At 31.1% G+C, this 24,728-nt stretch overlaps 1 protein-coding gene across 1 annotated transcript in view; it reads left to right on the top strand.

Annotated features, from left to right (window-relative positions):
- MS3_00010109 (uncharacterized protein) overlaps positions 1 to 24,728 on the top strand; it is a gene marked incomplete at its 5' end in the record, with an annotated part of 56,770 nt that overhangs the window by 17,539 nt on the left and 14,503 nt on the right. The window contains 4 exons of the mRNA XM_051218451.1: positions 14,122 to 14,411; positions 19,695 to 20,252; positions 22,944 to 23,051; positions 23,769 to 23,934. Of these exons, the coding sequence (XP_051073851.1) occupies positions 14,122 to 14,411; positions 19,695 to 20,252; positions 22,944 to 23,051; positions 23,769 to 23,934 (1,122 nt within the window). The remainder of the gene's footprint in view (positions 1 to 14,121; positions 14,412 to 19,694; positions 20,253 to 22,943; positions 23,052 to 23,768; positions 23,935 to 24,728) is intronic.

Genomic DNA, 24,728 nt, shown 5'->3' on the forward strand with positions numbered 1-24,728 from the left:
GAACAATTTTATTAGACCTTTGTTTTCAATATACATTTTCAGTATTATAAAAATTAGTCATTAAACTGATATACAAAACTGTTTAATTTTCTTTTTTCTTTAAAAAGCCTAATTTCCAGTTTAATGATAAAGCCTATTGATACTCTTTAACGTTTGAGTAAAAATTATTCCTTGTTTACATTATTTGAATAAACAAACCTATTTCTGAATGAATTACATAGCAAAATAAATTCAAATAAGAACTTTCGTCTAAATTTGATCGAATAATTTCACAGTATTTGAGAGCCGAGTTGATGTAAGACATTAAAGAAGAAGAATGTATTTGTAAAATTCCAGTGAATGAATTTGACGTAAATCCATCGTTCCGCTTGGCCATATAGTTCAAGCTTTTTCAAGGAAAGCTTAGACCATATTGCCAGGCAAAACGTTGTATTTACTTCAAATTCATTCACTGAGATTTTACAAATACATTCTTCATCTTTAAAATAAACTAAATTAAAGTTGTGCAGTGTATTTATGAAATTAGTAATTTGAATGAAGATTCAAAGTTAAGTCATTTACAAATCCTTTTAGTTATGTAAGATTGTTTGATATAATATGATGTATAGTACTCGCATTCTCAAATATCTAAAATACCAGATTTCTTAGCCAGTAGTAACCAACATTATTATTATTATCACTGATATTTTTAAATAAAAAGAGGTGAGAAAGAATAACACTGAATAAAAAAAATGGATAATCTTCAATCTTAGGAACTTCATTCTAATTTGTCATCACCTAATACTTGAAATGTTAATCATTGTATGTTTGTATAACCAACAAATATCTGTTATCTTTTCATTATTGTCTGCCAATGAACATTAAATCTATGTAACATAATGAAGCATAAGTATGTAAAGAAAATCTTATTTACTCCTGTATCCCTGAAGTAATATTTAAACATTCCGAAAAAAAACATATAGCTATACAAATCTCACAAATAAAATACTCAATTCAACTAAGTCACTAAAAAGATTGTTTATATTGACAGTTAACTATAATCCATTTGTATTGTACTTTTTTCTTTGTAAATAAGACAAAAATAAACATCTCTCCATAACAACATTAGACTGAAAATGTTAAGTTATATAATCACAATCTCATGAATCCGATCATGAAAGAATAAGAGAAAAAAACGAAAAATCGCCAAAATATTCACACGAAACTAGACGAAAGAATATGAAGAGATAGATATGCACGTACGTATACAAGCATACATGATTACATATTCATACATATATGAATATCAAATCAGGGAAATAAAACATCTATTTCTGCCACCACCAACACCACCATCAATACTACTACTTATTTCATTTAAGAGCAGTTTATTTTTGATTGATTTGAAATATATTTTTAAATATTATTATTTCTAAACAAAGATGGATGGTGACTAGCAGTGAAATTCACAACGCGCTTTTCGTCTTAGTTGGAACTCGTCAGCTGGATGAATAGATATGAATCAGCTGTACCTAACTTAATACGAACTTATAAAACTTTAAGTGTTAAGGAGAGTTGAGATTTACGGCGTAAACAACCGACGACTTTAGTTATTCACACTGTGAAACATGGATTGTTTTATTTCAATTAACTGGTTTATTGATATCCTCTTCTAAACAGATATAAGAGGCCTGCGACTTGATTTTTTTGTACATGGTTAATGTACTTCAACAAACCAGAATGAAATATCTGTCCGATACTGTTTGTTTCTTGATTATAATTCACGGGATGTCAATCCAAAATGAAATTCACTTCATAATACTTATTTCTTAGATGTTCAGATTGTAAACATGAACCGATTGATGTCATACCATCATTGAAAACCTAGAAGTAGTGCGCATCCACGGTTCCGATCGCGGAGTTCCCATACTAAGACGAAATGGTCGTTCAGTGCTTCCACGTTTTCAATGGTGTTCAAACATCAATCAGTTCATGATCTCAATCAAAATCTTTATAATCTCCACAACCCAATACTGATAATTCACATGGGAAACAATTTCCAGGTAATGTTTCTTCATAGAACTCAAAAATTAGAGGTATATGTATAGTAAAACTACCAGTAAATTTAATATGAGTTGAAATTGGGTGACTTTATTCTTAATTTTAATGAACTGATCAGACGAGAAAAGCTCATATGAAATAAATTAAAGCCTGAGACTTTTATTCATACTCTACGGACTAAGAATAAAAAGATTTAAAGTATGTTAAAGTATTAAAACTAGTATTTTTATTTTAGTTATAACAGAACTAAAAGTGAAGAATAGAATACTAAACAATCAGTTTGAATTCAATGTATTTTAGTGAATTCGTTGACAGATATCTTTTCATCATTTCACAGTTACGCGACATAAGATATTGAATGTAGTGTCAAAAGAGTATACAGTCGATACGAAACATAAAACATACCTGGACAACACTTTATGAACATTGATGTAAGATATTTTATTTAAGAATCAAGGAAGATCAAGTGATGAACCACTGGAATAAACCGAAATAATACCATTAGGAAAGAAACTGGACTAGATAGGTTCGGTTTATATAAAAATTCTGCGATTAAGAATGGATTTACCAAATACGATGATAGAACAATCATTTATAAATAAATGCTCAGAACATGCTTTCATTTTCCAACAATGAGCTCTAGACAATCTGTCCAGAGATTATAAATCTGTTAAAGGGTCAATACTGTAAACCAATTCATTTTTAGATCGCGTTTGAAGGAGAATAGTTGTGTGTGTATTGTATCAATTTGTGACTGAGATTTCAACCCATTTTGAATCTGTTTAGAGGTGTTTCATGACTTGCAGAAAGTTCAATCCGAGCATGGTCTATTAGTATAATTCACTCCATGATCCATTATAAATACAACTTTCTTCATTTAATTTTATTCTTTAACTGTTTATTTCTCAGGTTACATTGTGAATTATTGAACAGTTGCTTTTTCCTAAACAAAAACAGCTGACAATAAACATTTTAATATCTGCTTTGTTTACAATATCAATTTGCCTTGAATAAGTAAATATAATTTCTAATAGTAATAGTAAAGTGTTTATGCCTTAATAGATCGTACAAATGCATCACAAGTTCTTAATCACTACGATGTTTAATGTGAAGTGAATTAACTTATAAATGAAAAATAAATTCTGAATGTAGCTAAAAAACATTTATAATGATTGGGTGATATTAAATATTATAATTACTGGAACGCTGTTCAAAACAAAGATGAAACAACGGTTATCCTTATTAATTCATTTTGTTTTGTTTGTTTGAATCTTCTCAATGATGTTTAGGTTTGCGATTGATCAATCTCTTATTGGTATATGTGTATCCTATGTGGATTGCATCGATATTGCCTTAAGTCACAAGAATTATGAGCAAAGATAGATGTTGGTTAGCAGTAGAATTTAGGACGCATGGTTCGTCCTATTTGGGAAACGTCAGCTTAATTTACGAGGATACCAGATTTAATGTTCACTCTAGGACTCGAACCCAGTACCGATTGCTTCAAACACCATCGAGTTATCCACTTCGAGTACTGGAATGGACATCAACTCTATGATGCAGGTACATCCAGGTGAAGAGTCTTAAACTGGACGAAATACGCATCCTGGATTTTACTGCCAGCCACCTTCCACATTTAGTTATCCTCTTTATTGCTTTGTTCTGTTTTTAGTTAAATGATTTAAATGACGTTATTTTCTTGGCAATTAAATGCAATAATATATAAACTAAATTTTCTAATTATATAATGTATCAACGATATTAATTATTCATTCAGATGTACAAATTTTAGCAACGAGTGCTGTTGAGAACAAAAATTAAATTTAAATCCTTTTGAAAATCTCTTCCGATACCGTTAAAACAAACATAGTGCACCATGATGTCATTTTCTAGTAACAATTAGCAAATAAGGTGTTGTCAACATTAAGTATTCCGCCTGGAGCCCCTCTGAGGCTACTGCCAATCTCAAGCCCTGACGAAGGAGGGGGTTGAGTATGGGGTTAGCGATCCCACCCCGTAGCAAACTAACTCGCTAAAAATCGCTAACTAAAACGTTAAGTACCAGATAAGACTAACTATGTTGACTGCCCTTTAAATGCAACTTATATTTGAAGTGAACAACTAAATACTCTATAACACATCTAATAAAAGAGCAGTAGGTTATAGTCACTTCAATATTATTAAAAAATGGAGTAATATAACCTAAAGGTATTCGTTTAGATCATATCCTAACTCCATGTTACATATTTTAAATGTTATAAATGAATACCATTTACATTTATTGCTATCGAAGAGACTGATCAGTGTTAATTTATTAAACCATTCTGAAACAGTCAATAAATTATAAAGAATTTTATAGTATTTATTTTGAATATCTCAGAATCAACTAACTTAATTTTTGTTTGTTTCTTTCGAATTAACTAACAATCTGTGTTGTTACATACTGTTATCCCTATCATTCAGTTATTTTTATCTTGAAAGTATTTGTACTCCAGTTTCTATATTTTTTTTCTCTCAGTAACAAACGTAATACTGACAAAAACAGGAGAAACAACTGAATTTTTGTTGTGTTTTTTTCAGTTAGGCAGATACTACATAAAAATATCATTCTATCGTGATGAGTTTTAATCAAATGATAACTGTTGCTTATTTGTTAAGAGAAAAAAGAAGGGTGGGGGAGAGAGGAGGAAATACTAAACACTTTTTTTTACTTTCTCAACAATTTATTATCTATAACTTGACAGTTAAACGCTACTTGTAAAAAGTAATTTATATTTACATTTTAACTAAAAAAAAATATGAAAAATGGCAATTAATATTATGTTTGATGGAATTGACTATATCGCTATGTGAATAGTTAACGTAAACACGAATACAATTAAATATACCTGTCATAAAACTAGAAGAAAAAAAAAGAATGGAAGAATATTTTCATTAATTAAATGTTCAATTATAAGCTTTCTAGATTTAGTTATTTCTTGGTGTATTTTTTGTACAGGTTAGAAATGATTATCTCATTTATCGGTTTCATTAATAACTAAAGAAGAAATCGGTAAAAAATAGTTTGTATACATTATTCATATTTAATGAAATGAATTGATTCAACAATTATATTCTGACAAAGTAATTAGATCCTGAGTTCGAACCTCATAAGGCGATGTCATGTTTGTGCACTACTGAGAAGTTCCATACTAGAACGAAATGGACGTCCAATGTTTCAAGGTATTTCCATGATTTTCTATAGCTTCAATTGACTCATGAATTCAACTATTTAATTAGTTGTGCTAGAATAACTTGGAAGTTACAAGGAGAAATTTATAAGTAACACTGTCTATTAATCATTTAATCAGAAATTTCCTAAATTTACTTTTATACTTTACTTAGAAGTTAAGTATTTACAAGGAAGAGTTAATTGTTCAATTGTAAAGCAGAAATGATGCCAAACGAATCGTGAGATACTGATTTCGATATGAACTGTTAGAAAAATCAATTGATAAAAACTTGTTACTTATTGTTTATTCAAAGTGGATATTTAAGCGAATTATATTTTTTCACAACACATATAGTTAGCAATGTCTCTTACTATAATACCGTAAACATTTTTTCAGGTTTACCAATATATACTAATACAGATGAGCTTCTGTATAGAAATATCATAGTACAGAAATCAAAATCTACAACGAACTTTGAAGCTCTTGTTAATCATATCCAAACATATTTTGAGATCAAATTCCTTGCATAAACTATGATCTTGCTTGTTGATAAAGAAAGAATATATAATTTTAAGGTCACTACTCGATTTTTTAATGATTACCTTGTCGATAAATCTGTTACATTTCTCAGTAGCTTAGAATTACCCTTCAGATAAAATTAAGTGTTTAGAACTATGTAAAGTTGTTAGGAACTAACTAATATAATTACCACAAACATCCTACGAACTAAATGAATTTGAAACATCGTAAACTATACCAAGAATACGGTCAGTAAGAAGAATACACGTTTTCTTGCAAACAAAACTTTTCAGTGACTGAATATCTAAAAAATGTTATTTAGCACTTAAAAGATCTTAACCGACCACATGGTTTATATTAAAAAATTGCATTCATTCTCACCCGTTGTTTTCAAACATTTCTCAGAATCGAAGTCAACTAATAAAATAACCGAAGTGATTTATAAGCAGAAATGGATTGTAGCTAGCTGTGAAATTCAGGACGCGCGTTTTATCCTATTTGGGACTCATCAGCCAGCTGTACCGGAATTCCAAGTTTGATATTCACTCCAGCACCAGAACTAAGTGCCGTTTGCTTCAAATGCCATCACATTATCCACTTCGAGCCTCAGTGTGAACGTTAAATCTGATATATCAGTATAGATGGCTGATGAGTCTTAAATAGAACAAAATGAGCGTCCTGTATTCCACTGCCACCCACTATCCATCTTTGCTTATTATGTTTGTGACTTAGGACTATATTAAGGTGATTCGCACAGGATGCATATGTACCCATAAGAGAATGATTAATTATAGATCTAAATATTATTAAGAAGATTCAACCATTCAATACACTGAAATGTTTGTTTTTTAAGTAATCTTAGTTCAGGAAACATTTTTTCAAATTAAAAAACAAATCACAAAATTTCATCAAACTCCAGATTAAAACAAAACAATTTTAAATGTTATGCTTCAAGTAATTTCAGCAGTTTTACGTTTCAATAAGTTTAGTTATTCACGACTAAATAAATAACAAACCAGTACCCTTTGATCATTTTGTCTAATTTATTATTAAAAAAAAGAGCTATGACAACAGTATATTTATTATTTAGTTGGGGAAAGATACTTTCAAAATACAGGAGGTTTTAATCAACAATTGTCTATGAGTTCTTGATAAATGAAAACGTAATAAGATGCAAAATAAAAAATGAAACATCTGACAGATGTTAGCTGCCCTAAAAAAATCATTACTGTCTCTTAATTTTATGAGATGAATAAAAATTTTTGTTTTTCATACTCTGAATTCTCCATGTTTTGAGAAACATATATCAACAGTGATATTTAATGATCGTTAATTGGTTAGAGTTTGTGATATGGATTTTGGCTTACTGATTCGAATATGTCGGGCTTGTCGAAATATGTGAAGTTTCTTGATTCGATTTTCGGTGGCATGATGAAGGCACAGAAAAAATGTGTTGACACACTTTGTTTCCCATTTTTTCCTTTTTGGAGAGTTCCCATATAAATAGAACATTGGTCATTATCTTTAGATAAATCTTAATTATCAAACTTTTTCACAAAATATAATAACTGAACGTAGACAACGGTACAGAAGCTTATTTTTTATATTTTAACTACTAAGAAGCAGTGGTACTACACATTAGGGACTACTGAATTTTTTCAAACAATGTAGAATGTATCAGTTGAATTCATGAGACGATCTAAGTTAGACCACTATTGAAAACCTGGAAGTACTAGACGGCCGTTACATTCCAGTATGGGACTCCGCTAACCCTGATTCTAATAATAATTATATGTACACTAGTGACTGGTTTCAAGATGCATTTCCTGAAATTCTAGTGGGAAGCCGTGGCCAGTGGAGTTCAGCCATGTCTGTTGTGAGCCAGTTACTCACTGAAGACAACAGTGGACGGTTGCAAAATATCGTGGATTGGTTGAAGTTAGACATTAACACCGTTGGGTGCTGGCTGGATCAGTGGTCTAGAGGCTAAGCGTTCTCACACGAGTATAAAGGTCCTGAATACGAGTCCACTGTGCGGAATCGTGGATGCTCACTATTGAGGAGTCTCATCCAGTATTTTCAGGTCCTTAGTGGTTGTTACAATACTACAATTTACGCACACCCCCATTCTGACACTATAGACTGTGGTAACCAGACTAGCCGGATGAATTGAGAAATTTTTTTACAGTTTGAAATAAATAATCTAATGAACCATTCCAACAATGTGAATCATTTTTTAGATAGATATGTAAGATAAACACGTTCAATAACCTTATTATTAGTAAGAAAACTTATTCAGTTTGTTTATGGTTTGAATGTCCTACTATAGTTTGGTTTTGTATGTATTTCAATCATACATTACATAACTCTATCAAACTGATAATTCTGAGTTTATCAGTCTTATCAACTATGGTTTTACATTGTAATCAAGATTAGAATGAATTTCTACAATTTTAATCTTGTTTGAATATCCAGAAAAAATGGTTGACTAATTCATCCAAATCTTTAATTAAGTACAGTTTATTATATTTTCACTATATCGAAAGAAATGTTAATCAAACGCACAAAAGCCATCTACATGTTCCTTACAAATGTGTAGATACTTTTGTGCATGAAAACAAAACGATGATATTGTTGTGATTTTATGTCCGGCTTTTATCATGTGATTTATCTACCAATCAAAATGCGACTTATACAAATCTTAGAACTATGCCAAACCAATGACGTTCGACCGGTATGAGCAACCTGGCGTCCTTATTGGTCCTATGTCCGCATAGCCCGACCGCTCGATTCCAGAACGCAATTCCAGCTTTCTGCAATATGAATCGAATCGTTTATTTTAGACATACTCGGTTTATATATCAACAAGACAGACCACAACGTACCATAAAATAGGAAATAACATTTGTACACAATAAATCCAAAAAGTGACTGTGAACGTGGGAGGCATTAGTCGATAAACTAAACACAGCTTAAGAACCGTAAATCGTACAATAATAAATTATAGGTCAAAATAAAGCTTATAATAAGAGGAATATAACTATAAATAATCTAATTGTTGAATAGTTATACCGTAAGAATATATAGATAATATTAGTCAGTTAATATGTCTCAGAAGTTACTCGTGATTTAATGTTCGCTCGAATATAACAGATATACTTGTGATATTCCAATTTGTAAACATTTCACTTTTCGACGTTTCACAACATATTCGAAGTTACCTTTTCAGAAAGCCCATGATATTTTTCTCATGTGAATGAACATTCACTGAAGCGTTTGTGTCAAAGCATACGCCATGCACATTGAGCAATTTGAACAGAACTGCATTATATTTTATCCAACCATTAAACAAACATATTTTCTACATCCGATTTATTTTTAAATGTATTGAAATATATATAATTTTTGTATTTTTTTTAGTCAATCACATGGAAACGGACACCAAAGTAAGTCAAAACGCAATATATTTGGACATGAATTACCATTTACCTTTTATAATTTATTTAAAAAATATTTCAGTGAAACAAAAATTATTAATTTTATACTTCTATTTCAAATGTGCCATTATTTAGTGAAGATATTGATTTCATCAGTCATATTAATATGAAACTCTTAACATTTATTAATCATCATAAATGTGAATTGAATTCCATGGACTTTTATTTCTCATACAATTACTTTTATTATCCCATACTTTTATCATTTATTTTCAGTTAAGCAATATTTTATGGTTTTTCAGTTACTTACTTACACCCGTTACTCCTAATGGAGTATAGGCTGCCCACCAGCATTCTCTAACCCACCCTGTCCTGAGCCTTCTTTTCTAGTCCCATCCAATTCTTGTTCATTTTTCTCATGTCTATCTCCATTTTCCGGCGTAATGTGCTCTTCGGTCTTCCTCTTTTCCTTTGGCCTTCAGGATTCCATGTGAGGGCTTGTTTTGTGACGCAGTTGGGTGCTTTCCTCAATGTGTGTCCACTTACAGCGATTTTTCCTGATTTCTTCCTCCGCTGGGATCTGGTTTGTTCTATCCCACAGTAGGTTATTGGTAATAGCACATAAACAATAATTTATAATAATCATTATTTACAATTAAGTAATATTTATTCATTTTGATCATTTTTACGGTTATACACAATAAGCGTCAGCATTATTTCCAGTCATCATAATTTCGGTTTTAAATAGTTTACTATTCATCCTGTACTTTATCTTTTATGCAATGTATAGTGAGCTAGTGAATGATTTTCGTCACAGATTTAAATCACTTAAGTAACTGTAAAAACTAGGGAATGGATAGTGTTTATTTTGTCATAGTATTAGATACTAAAGAGTCTATATGGCTTGAAGCTTCAAGTTTTTAGGCAATGACTAATGAGCAATAGCGGCTGGTAAATTTCAATTATGTCCATGCCAGGTTGAATACCGTGTAATTAAATAATTATCTCGTTATATTGAGAAATGAATGAAGTTAAAATTGTAAACTATTGAATTCTAATTCAGTTTTTATTGCACGTTGCATTCACCACAATGCAGAAAACAAAAAATCTTTCGTTCAGTATTCAGTTAATGTTTACGTGTATTATTGATTTACTATGATAAAATAGCTATGTAAAGTTTCCTTGATATTTTAATGGTTACCAATGACATCAGTCGACAACAAAAATAATCTCAATGACACCTTACACACTAATATTTAACAAAAAAAGGATTTTATTCTATCACATTCAAGTAATTCTTTCCTTAATTCAATTATCCTATTCATCATTGAATATTTATATTCCATTGTTTATTAGTCTTTTGTTAACCACTTAATTATTACAATTTTGTCTAGTGAAATTGTTCACATTTTTATTTTGTTAGAAATAAATACAAGAATCAATTGTGAACAAAATGGATTTATACAGACAATGAATAAAACAATTTTTGATTTGTTTATCTATTTAAAGGTATAATAATGATGAAACTTTCTAAACAATTTCTTTTCACTTTCAAAAAAAAAAGTGTTCATATTGTTACATAATTATGCAGTAACTATCAAAGTGAGGAGGGGGGTATGCATATTCTTTGTACATTCTCAGTCAGTAATATAATTTTAATAGTTGAGATTATGAGTCAATTGAAGCTAGACCGATATGGGAAACCTGGAAGCACTGGAAGACTGTTTCGTCCTAGTGTGGGATTCCTCAACAGTGCGTATCCACGATCCCGCCTCGCGAGATTTGAACCCAGAATCTATCAGTTTTGTGCGTGAGCGCCTAACCACTAGACCACTGAGCCGGCCAGCATCCAACGGTGTTAATGTCTAACTCCAACCAATCCACGAAATTGTGCGACATGTTAACCATTGTCTTCAGTGAGTTACTATCTCACAACAGACCTGGTTGAACCCCATTGGTCACTGCTTCTCATCAGAACTCCAGGAAATACCTCTTGAAGCCAGGAACTACTGAGCATATGTTGATTAGTGTCAGAAGGGGTTTTGTGGATATTGTGTTAATTTCAATGGTTGAGATCATGAGTCAGTTGAAGCTAAACCGCTATAGGAAACCTGGAAGAATTGGATGTCCGTTTCGTCCTAGTATGGGATGCCTCAGCAGTTCATATCCACTATCCCGCCACGCGAGATTCGAACCCAGAATCTATCAGTCTTGAGCGTGATCGCTTAACCACTAGACCAATTAACATAAAATGACAAAGTTAAGAGATGTCGATTTTGTCTGTTATATATGTATATTACTTTTTTATTCAGTTGATCATTTTAATGATGAAATTAAAAATTCAAATCATAAAATTGATATCAGTTAAAATACCATATAATATTAGAGGTTACAATCACTGTAAGACATACGTAGTTCAGAATGATAACAATGAGTAACAAGATGTGAATTCGTTGTTAAACATTTCTTGTGACCTTATAAATAAGAAACAATGATAACTATACAGAGCTCTTTTGATGTTCAATATTCCAAATAATATTAGTGTATAAGAAAAAACATCTGGAAGTTAAACTGAAGAATCTTAACAAATCTTCAATATTAGTAATAATTACATATTTATTGTATTTTATACTGACGTCAATTGGTGATAAATAATTATGTTCAATGTATACAAGAATATTCATTAGTTATACATCAGAAATAAATTTGTAGATGTCAATCTCAATGTTACCATAGTGATTACATTATTCTATATTATATGCATTCATTATATATGCAACATAAATATTTCATGATCATAGTGCATTCTTTTTTTGGACTTACTTCAAACTGAGCCCCAATCACCTTTTATTTCCAACCAGTGTAACTCTTTTGATTAGTTTTTCTTTGAAGATTACGTGATTTATGGATAGTGATTCTTTATTGTTTGAAGATCTGTGTAACCGGACATTGTTCAATTTTCTATGCTCTGTCCTATGCATTCAGTTTCATTGGATTATTATGCATTTAGAATATCATTACAACATTTTTTTTAACATTAAAAGTGTCTTATTCAAGACTTTATATTTCAACATTACACGCTGTTATCGCTTGGTATTTAAATGTTATATCTTCAACTTTTAGTCCAATACATATTTAGTTCTGTCAAGACAGTTTTGGATCACTAAGATCGACTATAAGACCATGTAAATTCACTTGAATTCATGTGCTCTGAATCTTTCACATATGGATTATTTTGCATCAATAAGATGTTGTTACTAAAAACTTTTACAAAAGTCAGTTTATATGAAGTATCGACCAAGAAGACAGGTTTATTTACTTTTAGAATAGAACTCATCAATACTTTTCATGATCAAACGAATTAAATTTACACACAAATCGATTGAGTGAGAGAGATTTCGACATTATCAGTCGTAAAGGACACATGCCAATAGATAGTAATGACGACACAATGGTTAATGTATCATAATGGTTGTCGCCCTAATGTTGATGGCCTTAGTTGATATGTCCAATTTGGTAGTAGTTAAAACGTTTATTTCCTAGTATCAAACACACTTACGTTAACAATAGTATCAATAATCATGGAAATACAGTCAGAAATGAACTAGAAAAATCCTTGCTGTAATTGAAAGATGGGTGGTGGAGCAAACGGAGAATCTTTATTAAAGCTACAAGTCAAAAGCCAGGACATTAAAAAAAATGTCTCAGAGATTAATATTACATCACCAAAATGGTCCACGTTGGACCAAATCGTTTGAGAGCATAAGTCCAGATCTTTGCTTCTGTATTAATATATTATTGTTCTACTCGATACCCATTAAAGACGCTATGAATGGGCTTACTAAATGACCAATTAAAGGGTTGAATATAGTTAGCAGGAAACCCTAAACATAGGTTTCGTCCTAGTTGGCACTCATCATCAAGGCTCCCGAGTAATTTATTTAAAAGGAGTGCTAATATATGTGAGATTAAAACTCAAATCAACCAATTTCACGCTCTTGAATTTCACTACTGACATGTTCAAGTGTCGACTGACCTTCTTTAGGACTGCGGTATTTACAGTTGTCCTATCAATTAGTAGTAACCGATCTCTGAATTCGTTCAGCAACAACGGATAAGCAAACATGATATTCTTCATTAGTCAGTGACCAATCAATCACAACTAATAAACCTGTATGTCTAACGTATATACATTTATAGACAGTCTTAAATAATTCATTGCCGAATTCTCTGTCACGTGTTAATAATTTCCATTTTTCTCTCCATCTTTCACTAAACTGTAATTTCTCGGCATCAACGAACTAAATCGAAACAAAGTTAGCAGTGATATATATATATATATCCTTACGGATTAACTTTAGCTTGAGAATCAATAGAAACCAAGGCGCACAGAACAACTGTCACATTCTATTTTAAAACTCTGTCAGGAATAATAGCCAAATATTTCATAGCGAGTATTTTACGATTGAACTTCATTTGGTTCTGAATATAGCCGGAAAATTGTACTATGATTTTATAATCTAACAGTAACTTTCCCACCACGATCTCTGAAAAAACAATTGTTAAGTTCTTATCAGTTTTCAATAGTTCATTGGCCAACATCGAATTGAATTATTGAACATAATTTACTCAACTCTGTGAAACGAATATCCAAAAGAACAACACGAATTATAAAGCGTATTATACATAAAGTTACCGAAATTTGCGTTTCGCCGATTACATAGTGATCTAAAGTTAAGAAGATTATTTATTGTAAAATTTTATGGATCCCTAGAATATTATCCCAATGTTCAATTTTTAGTCCTCATTCACGCTATATGATAACTATTTAATGATTTTCTAAGTTTTTTTTTGCATTATTGGTTAGTGTGGACAATACATTTGAAAAATATATTGAAATGTTTCTATTTTAGACTCTATCAATGTCACTGAAACTTTGAAATATCCTTCAGAAAACATAAACAATAGTTCACTCTCAGTCAAATATGGTTTAAAAAATAGTTGTCAATCACCAAATGAAAGTTCATCATTTAAATTGAAAAATCATTTTCATCGATTTTTGAAATATTCATCGAAATTTGGAGGTTTTACAAGATCAGAAAATAATTCACCTGCATTATTATCATCCTCAACATCACCGGTTCACCCAAATCAACAACCACTTAAAAATGCTTATACATCTAGATACAGTGCTTGGGATCCTGTAAGTGATTAGTTAATTTTCTTTGATAATTAATACAAGCTAAACGTTATGTGATTATAATGATAATTAATCTTAGTGGTATTCCAGTTTAATAATGATATGTTTGTGTTAAGTGAAAACTGTAATTTACTGGTTAAATAAACGTTAATTACTCAGCTGGTAATAATCAATGAAATCTTGATTAGTATAAATATTTCAACATTACAGCAGATCAATCATAGCCTAAATTGCCAGATGATAATGTTTCTAATAGTAATACTAGTTCGAATCCTAGTAGACATCTCTCTTCCTTAAAGATGACATATAAATCTATACAATGGATTCCATCTATCATCAAACTTAGATTCATTATTTTCCTTCAGCATGTTATTAACATACTAACGTCGAACGTAAAAATATTTTATAAATATTTTCAAAAATATGACAAACCCATCTTTTAAGTAATCAATAATCTTTCCTTTATTATAAAGCAAGAATTTGTTCATAGTCTCAGTTCATACTTCTGAAAGTATCAACAAGTTTACTAGGTAAATATTTAATGACAATAAACTAAACTTGACGATTTACATCTTAGATGATGAAAAGTAGTGTAGTGTACCAAAAGTGAAAACGAACCAATGACATTTAAGGTTCTTCAATGTCGGAAACACAAACTAACAGTTAACATGGGGTCTTTTGGTGTGGAAATGAGAAATTCAAATTTCTATGATAAAATTACAAAAATGAGTTTACTAAGTAGTTTCTGGGGATATGATATTCCAACAGATACATAGTAGAATATGTGATATTATAGACATTTGCCTCTCAAATAGTAGTGTAGCACTTCACAAAATGTCTGAAAATTAATCATAATCGTCGCTGAAAGTGAATTCAATGAATCTCTAAGTATGTAATATTGTGGTGTGTGCTACTGATATTGATAGATATAAATAGAATGTATCATCAATCGAGAGTGAAATACCTGGCAGTAGAAGGTTAAGAAGATCAAAGAAAAGAGAACAAGAACAGAGGGTGATTAGTGTGGAAAAGAAGAGTCAGTTAAGTCTACGACAATTGACTGACAGTTTGCAAATGAATAATTTACTGTATCCTTTGCAGATGTTCTGTAATTTTGTATTTAAATACATTCGATTGTCCCCATTTGTGTTCTCGTTCAGAACAATATGATGTCCATTTACATGATTAAAATTAAGTATTTTATTTAGTTAACTAGTCAAAATTCTGGTACAGTCTATTCATTAAATTAAGTTATCACTTTCAAAATAACCGACAACAAATAAATTAAATTAGTTGTATATGGAAGCTTCCATTGATACGACGGTTAACTATCAATCCACAATGCATATATAGTCCATTAGCTCTTATTAAATTAAATGCAATCCTTTAGCTAATAACATGCAAACGATGTCATTTTGACCTTAATTTTTCTTGTAATAACTACTTAATACAAATATCTTTCTTCTTAAATGTTTTAACTAACCCATAGTATATGCTTTTATTTCAAAGAAAAGATTGTTTCACTAGAATATATCATTAGCATCTAAATAGTAATATCATATTTGTTTAACTCTTTGTTCCATTATTTGTGTAAAATTCTGTGGAACACAAACTAGGGAAGGACAAATATTTAAAGTAACCAAACATTTAGTGATTATTAAGCACATATTACAGTGATGATAAACCATCTTGTTGTTTGCACCGCAGTTTGTAAATTGCCAGGTGATAATGTCTAAAACTGTAATGCTAGGTGAAACATGGTTTAATCCGCCAATGAACATCAGTTTCCTTAAGATTACAGACACGCCCAGCTGATAAATATAAATTAGAACAACATATATAAGCGAACAATATTGTTTACGATTAGATATTCATCAGGCTGTACTCTAATATACAGTTATATTTATATACATATACGAAATCATTAAACCAATCAAGGCAGTTTATGAGTCAATGGTAACAGTGAAATAGATTACATAAATAAGTGAAAAGTACAGATTGGTACTGTAATTTCGTATATGCATATAAATATGACTGTACATTAGAGTAAAGCCTGATGAATATCTAATCGGAAACAATATTGTTCGCTTATATATGTTGTTCTAAATTACGAAATGGGAATTTTTCAAATGTAAATTTGCACAAAACCTAAGTCTATAATTTCCCGGTGATTATCTCTGACCACCTAACAATATTATCAGATTACTTTATTGATTTAATACTGATTTTCACTACAAATAATAATATTATTTTCTCCATAATTTAGAGTAATTATTACTTTGCTTTTCAGAAATGTTTCCTGCTAGTTAAATCACTCTAGATAGCATAAAATGAAACAGACGATTCAACGCTCCTTTATGGAAAAAAGAAAGAAAACTTAAAATTAAGAGTTCAGTCGTATGACCACAGTCTGCAACTGACCGACCGAACAACTGAGATCATCGTTAAATAGTATAGATTTCATTTATGTAAACGATGAAACAATGTAAATGTCCACAAAACTAGTAATTTCAAATGATGTATTAAGTCACTGATTTTTCAAAGATTACAGTTAACTTATCAAAAATAAAGGAGTATCTTTGCATCTAAGGGAAAATCAAGCTAAATAACAAGCATATTGATTTTTGAAACAAGTTTTGTAATCTAATGAGATCCATACAGTAATGTTATCCCTACATAAAGATATCTACCTAATTCAGTAGAATTTTAAACCAGTAGTTTATTACTTGATACATTTTAACGTACAGATTTACCTTAAACTGTTCTTCATCAGTTAGTACAACGTTCATGACCTCGGTCGACAACAAACTCTAGTCTATTTATTCTCTTATGTTTAATTGTTTGTTGTTCAGGCCTACTCACAGGTTTTTTCAGTAATATAATTGTTATCATAAAAAAATCGAAACAAATGAACGAATCATGATAGAAATTACTGTTTGGAAATTCCAATAACTGTTTCATACTTTCTTCATACTTGTTATGATACCTATTCTCAATTGTTACATATGATAATTCTGAATGTTGAGAAAATAAAATCTCTCAGCTTGATTGTCTTGAAAATTTAAAAACAATCATCTGTAAAGTAGGTATTTTATTTCGATGAAGTGCTGTTGTATAACTTTTACAAACCTACATCAACTGTATGATAAATGGATGGAATAAGCAATATTTGGAATAGACATGAAGAATAAAAACATAATGGTGTTGATGGAGTTTTGTTGTCTGGGCTGGATGTTTCAGTCATGGACCTTTCATCGTTCTTCTGAAAGACATCATCAGCACAAACGTCAGGTAGAAGTTCAGTGTTTGAGTTTCTCCACATGTGGTTCATAGATTGTCCTGTAGACCTCGATGTTGATTGGTTTTTGTTGACCTCAAACCTTTCACTTTTTGCTTATTTATTTAGGTTGTATCTCCCATTGGTTTGATTTTCGGTCCTATGTTTGTCCATAATTTTTCCGATTGGTTGTTATAATGGGTCGATGTCAATGTGTTCGTTGATTGCTGATTAACCTGAGTGCCAAGCTTTTAAAAATTCTCTGGTGTTTTCAGAATTGCCTTTATCCAAGATCTCCACATTTTTTCAGTCAAATATGTGTCCACAGTTGATATAAGTGAGAATATGTCATGGCGTTTGACCGCTAATTGATGTTCATGCGGGCGAAGATGAAGAGGGCGTCCACTTCGTCCGATATAGTGTTTTTCGCAGTTGGCACAATTTGTTTTGTAGATGATGTTTGGTTTTTCTTCTTTTGTCATTTTGTCCTTCGGTTTGCATAGGAATGATCGCAGTGATTTTGTCAGTATATGTGCTATCATCCACTTCAGCTATAAAACTTCTCCACCATTTCTTATGTGAACTGCATTAATTTATCGTTGGATCAATAACATTAGAATTGTAACTTTTTTGATTGAATAACGGCTTACATTCAAATTTCCATTTCGAAAACCTGACACAGATGATATTCGTGAATGGGGACAGATTTTACTGAATTACATTTGATAATGAAAACGTTAGTCGAAAACTTAACTGAAATTCGAAGCCTGAATAACTAGATCTAGTCTATCTGAAAAAGGTATCTTTCTTTGTGAGGAAATTTTAACTCTTAGGTTCAGTTCTGTATAAATATTCTTACTATACAAAAGTATTTAACTAAAGCAATAGAACTAGCAAATACTATCATGAAAACACTCTTCTAAATTTTACATCTTATTAACATGTTTATTCTAGTATGTGACTTACGAGGTATTACTCTGTCAAGTAGTTCAGACCCATCTGTTTATCCTTTACAGAATGGGGATAAGAAGTTATATGAATAAAATAAATTATGAGAAATGAAAAGACTTTTAAGACTGTATCTTTGAACATTTCTCAAAGGACTATATAACAGTTACCATCTAATGATTATGGGCAATCAATATTAGAACGTTGATATTATTATTACAATTATGTGATGCACAAGTTGCTTCTAAAAAGAAAGTTCTATTTTATTCAGCAGCTCTATTCCAGATAATATCTTCCTAGTCATCAGGTCACGCTAACTGATCAATATATGCCTACCTGACTCAAGAATAGGAAATTATGGAATCTATTAAATGACGAGTATTTCAGTTTTTTAGGCTGGTTTCGCAATGATTCTCCTGTTTCAATTGTAATAATAAATAGTAACAATCGTAAAATCTGTCTTGTAACTTTTTTTAAGAGTTACCTTTATCTACCAGCTGTTTTGTCAATCATAAACTAAGTTAAATATTTATGTAATTAACTTAAGAGTTATATTTTGTTCGTAATGCTATATTTTCACAAAACTCTGTACATGACCTTAATCACAATAAAATACGTAAATCATTTTGCCCAATAAAATATTATTTATAATCAAAACTCTATTAGAGGAAGGAAACGATCACTTCCCAATAAGTTACTAATTATCCATGTCACTCTACAAGCATATGCTAACATATATCCAATGTCGAGTATATACGAAACACTACCCATTGAAAAGCTTTATTTATTATTAAAACTAATCTGGAACAAATGTTTTCGACTGTTGTAGAATTCTGGTATATATATATATATATATATACAACAAAATTCTTTCTTTGTTGCCGTTTGGAACACTGAATTTTATTACCTAAGTGGTGAAAATGGTTGAGTGCTACCTGAGTATATTTCAGCCTGAAAGATGTAAAATTCTCATTTTAGAATTATTGTGTAATTATTATTCTGTTTAATATTATTTTATACATTCATATGAATACTCGTCCTCTTATTCTGATTGATTACAGATGATATCATCGAGTAGTGTTAAACTAATTGATACGTGTTTAATTAAAAAATCTTCTGGCTTTGGGTTGACGTTGAGTGGAGTTATAACATTTATTCCAAATGGTATATTAGATGTCAACGTTATATCTAATTTATCGGACAAGCAAGAAGGGTTCTATCAACGTTTATTACAGATACGAAGTGTGAGTGATGATGTAATGACATATGAGAATGATTTAGTCCAATCACGTGGAAAGAATAATTCGATACGACCTGGTGATATATTACTTGCTGCCGGTGGATGTCGTTTAGCCGGCTGCACTCCTGAATATGCTGTACAGTTGTTAGCCAAGGTTCCAGTAGGCAGCGCTGTTCAAGTTACTTTACTTCGAGGACTAGGAATTCCTGGAATTTATTCTGTAAACGAAGATCGTAACTATGCCAAACATTTTTATGAACCGAGATCATTCAGTTTGTGTTCTTCAATGAGCAGTTCCTCAGAATTGTCGCCAAAAAAGATAACTTCAGATTTTGAATCTCAGAACGGATCGAAATTTGCGAGATCCTACATGGAACACGTGAGTGTATTACTTAAAGAATGTAATATACCTTATTAACCCTATTTTTAAGTAAATGACCTTACTTTTATGTTATATTATTATCTCTGCAATTTAATTAAGATGTAAATTATGTCTGTTATCAAATCAGGGAAATGTATTCTGTCATCCTGTTATAATGGATCAGTAGTTAAACTTAACGATAGAAGAAATCACCACTCGAATTAACACAAACCGTAATGAGATTCACTCAGTATTAGGTCTTGGTAAAATCCATATCATTAAAGAAAGTTCAAGCTGTGATGCATGTCTATTTGACACTAACAGTTTGCTTTTCCTAATATAACATCGTCACACTGCTTATAAATGGACCAGTCCATATCACAAAACGGTAATGTAATATAAATCAAGGATAAAAAGTGTTGAAATTAATCGTATAGAAGTAGGCATCAGTATAAACATTTTGAGACACTAGTGTAACAAAATCTGCAAGCCCTCGATAATTTAGATCACTGTCGTTTACATTCACGAATGACAGCCATAAACTAATAATCATTATATCTGATTCATAAACCATTTGTATTTTCCTCTATTTTTTAACTATATTTACCAAATAGTGAGGGGTACCCTATTACATTTTTATCTAGTGGATGATGTTACTAAATAGGAGTCGTTTACGATCAGAGATATTATTAAACGTCAAGCATCAAAAGGGGATAAATTCGAGAAAATCATAATTTCTAAATGTTCTTTACTCTGGTTTCTTTTTAAATGGTTAGCTACAAATAAATTCTTTCTTCTATTAAGTTGCTCATAATCAACAAGCATCATACAATAATCAGAAAATCAGTTGTACTACATTAAACGAAATAATTTCACAGTTAAAGTAAATCTTATCAGAAATATCTTGCACACAGGTAAACTTCTAGGTACATTTATCTTGAAACTTAATATTTTCAATTTTCACCAATATCTTCATGGTCTGTCATAACTTTTCAATGTATGACACTCTTATGTGATTTTGAGAAAATTAGTCAATGGAAATCCATATCATTTACAGTATCATAGTGGAACATACTTCAAAACTACTGAGGATATGTGGAAAACGGTGTATTTCTTTAGAATATTGATTATATTTAGTAATTTATATCCTTTTTAAAGTCTGATAGATCATGAACAATAAATCAATAATCTTTATCAGGATCAAAGTAGTAACTCAGAACTCAAATGGAACAAATCTGAAATTTTTACTTATCATCTCATTGTTTACTGTTATGACTTCTTGACTAAAGTATTTTTACTCACTCATTAATTATAAAATATATAAATTGCTTTAAAATGGTTTAAATTGGCAAGTGTTGTGTTGATTATAGAAAGTTTAAGGTTAAAAATAAACATACTGTAATATTGTACTTTCATATACCTCTAGATGTTTAGTATAAAATGATCATTAAAAAGACTACAGTGAACAAGAACACCAGTGGGACAATCGAATGTATTTAACACAAAATTACAGGACTTGTTAATAAAATCTAACAATCATATAGTAAATGCTTAATTTGCAAAATAACCACCAATTGTCTCAAAACGATTCAGACTTCATTGTTCTTGCATTTTCATACAGATTGCATTCTGTTTCCATTCTTTACTGTTCGATCCACTTGTCTCTCTGCTGCCAGACCTTCTGTTTACGACTAACATCATCTACTACTTATGTCAATATAAGTAGCACACACCACAAGACCATAACTTTAAAGGATTTTACTTCAGCATGATCATTATCAAATAACTATAAAATCATGAGGAATTTGTGCTTTTTTTAAAGTAAACACTTATTAAACATCACTGATTAGTGATTGAGACAATCGTTACATTTCTTAATCAACATTATTGTTAAGAGACTACATTATAATTTGATTTACCTAGCCTAGTTTATTCATAGCAATAAACGTCGTGATATATTTGTCGTTAATCAATATTTAACTGGTTAAAATTAGTCTTATCTCAACTTTCGATATTCTCCAAAGAACTTCTGTTTTCTAATACATGATACTGGACAGTAATGAACAAAATATAACTGCATATATATATATATATATATATATATATATTTCACAGGTTGAAATCATGAGTCAGTTGAAGCTAGACCACCATTGAAAACCTGGAAGCACTGGACGGCCGTTTCGTCCTGGTATGGGACTCCTCAGCAGTGCGCATCCACGATCCCGCACCACGCGGGGCTCGAAGCCAGGACCTACTGGCTTCGCACGCGAGCACTTAACCACTAGACCACTGAGCCGGCATCCAACGGTGTTAATGTCTAACTTCAACCAATCCACGAAGTTGCGCCACCGTACACCATTGTCTTCAGTGAGTCGTTATCTCACAACTCCTGGAGTTCTAGTGAGAAGCCGTTACCAGTGGAGTTCAACCGGTCTGTTGTGAGATAACAACTCACTGAAGACAATGGTGTACGGTGGCGCAACTTCGAGGAGTCCCATACCAGGACGAAACGGCCGTCCAGTGCTTCCAGGTTTTCAATGGTGGTCTAGCTTCAACTGACTCATGATTTCAACCTGTGAAATTTCTAAAACTCTCCACAAAACCCATTCTGATATATATATACATATATATATACGCTATAGTTATGAAATAACTCACTGCTTTCCACATTTTGTTTACACTGTTTTTTATTGTTTTTCATTGAAAAAGTTTTGTTCAAATTGTTGCAATTCTCTACGAACTGTAAATTTGATTAAAAAAGAAAATGATTATGGATTCACTTATTTTTATACGAATTATGGATGTTTGGTTAATCAGGTAGGTAAATGATTCGAATGTTTTGCTTTTTTTTTAAATGAAAAAAAGAACTACTTATATTACACATAATGAATACTTTTTGTATTAGAAAATGATCTATGTGTCACTTCTGAAACTTCAAACGATCAGTGAAGTAAGGTAATTAGGTTTATTTACTGAATTTTGTTAGTTATGTGAGTAGAAACTGATCAAACTTTTCTTTATTTAAGATTGTTTAAAAACATGTAAAGCGATCACAAATTTTGTCTAAATATTGTGCTTTTAAGATCAAAATTGCTGAATAGGGACACACACACAAGATACAGCATGAGAAATAATGAAGGAAAATATAAATCACTCAATGAAATCTTACCATGTTATCTAAAATAAAAATTTAGTTTATCTAACTATAAGAATTTTGAATAAGCACAAATAACTAATTTATAAAACTATCTATTATCATCAGAAAGGGGTTTTGTGGATATTATAGCTAGACCACCATGGAAAACCTGGAAGTACTGGACGGCCATTTCATCCTAAAATGGGACTTCTCATCTGTGCGCATCTACGATTATTATCAGTTCATTATACCATTATCCTTTCATTCAACCATTACACTTGAGATAATTAAATCTGATTACAATCAAAAGTCAAATCATAATTAACTTCTAGATAAACATAGTTCATATGAAACATAATGCTTCTGAAGCGTATTTTATTTTATTTGTTAATCAACAGGTAACCAGAAGTAGCATCAATCAGTTAAATAAAACAAAATTACAACCAGGTGATTTGATAGTGAAAATTGGCAATTTTGATGTGGTTAAACTGACCAAAACTCAATTTTCACAATTATTAAATGTATACTTAAAATCTAAATCGATACAGTTTACTGTGATTCACGGTAAGTTTTCAGTTTATTTATTTATTTGTTTGAACACATAAATGTTGATACAAAGGGGAACCGAATACATATGCCCCACACAAGTCACTTGATTTGTCTGTGCGCCATAATACTCCCTGAATGCCCAGACCGAAGCAGATGGTTTTCTTAGGGGGCCACACCCGAAACCTTCGACCTAAAGGTCTGATCCACAAGGCAGTGGAGAAACGTAGGGAGTTGCGGTCCAATGATAGCCGGTGACCAACGATTGGTTCACACGCCATTTTTTCTCTCAGGACACTGGAGCACATGTGCACCATTGGTTTGGAATCGGGGTTTTCCAACTCCCCTATGTGGATCCTCCGTATCTACCAACCTCATGAAAAAAAGTATTCGATAAAAGTGATGCATTAATTTCATTGGATGTTCTCATTTACATTTTGTGCATTCATTGTGAATAGAATTTTATTGAAGTTACTTTTAGGTAAACTTATTATATGTAGATCAAATCTTGTTTGGTCACCTGACCTTTTTAAACTCTAAGAGTAATAAACACTAAAAATGAATGTGAACTAAATAAGTTTGAACAATGTTTCATACAAACTATCGACGAATTATTTGTATGATACCATGTTGGGTTACATAAATCTGTGGGGATGGCTCCCGATGAACTCATGGAAGCTCTAAGAAGTTCTAATAGAACCGACAACATCCCATCCAATCATCTTTTCGAAGAACATTCCACAATCTCAACGTGTAACTTTCCGACTAGAAAAATTCTAAAAACCACTGCATTTATACTGGATGATTGTGAA

This window comes from Schistosoma haematobium, chromosome 1 (assembly GCF_000699445.3).
Source record: "Schistosoma haematobium chromosome 1, whole genome shotgun sequence".
Taxonomy (NCBI): domain Eukaryota; kingdom Metazoa; phylum Platyhelminthes; class Trematoda; order Strigeidida; family Schistosomatidae; genus Schistosoma; species Schistosoma haematobium.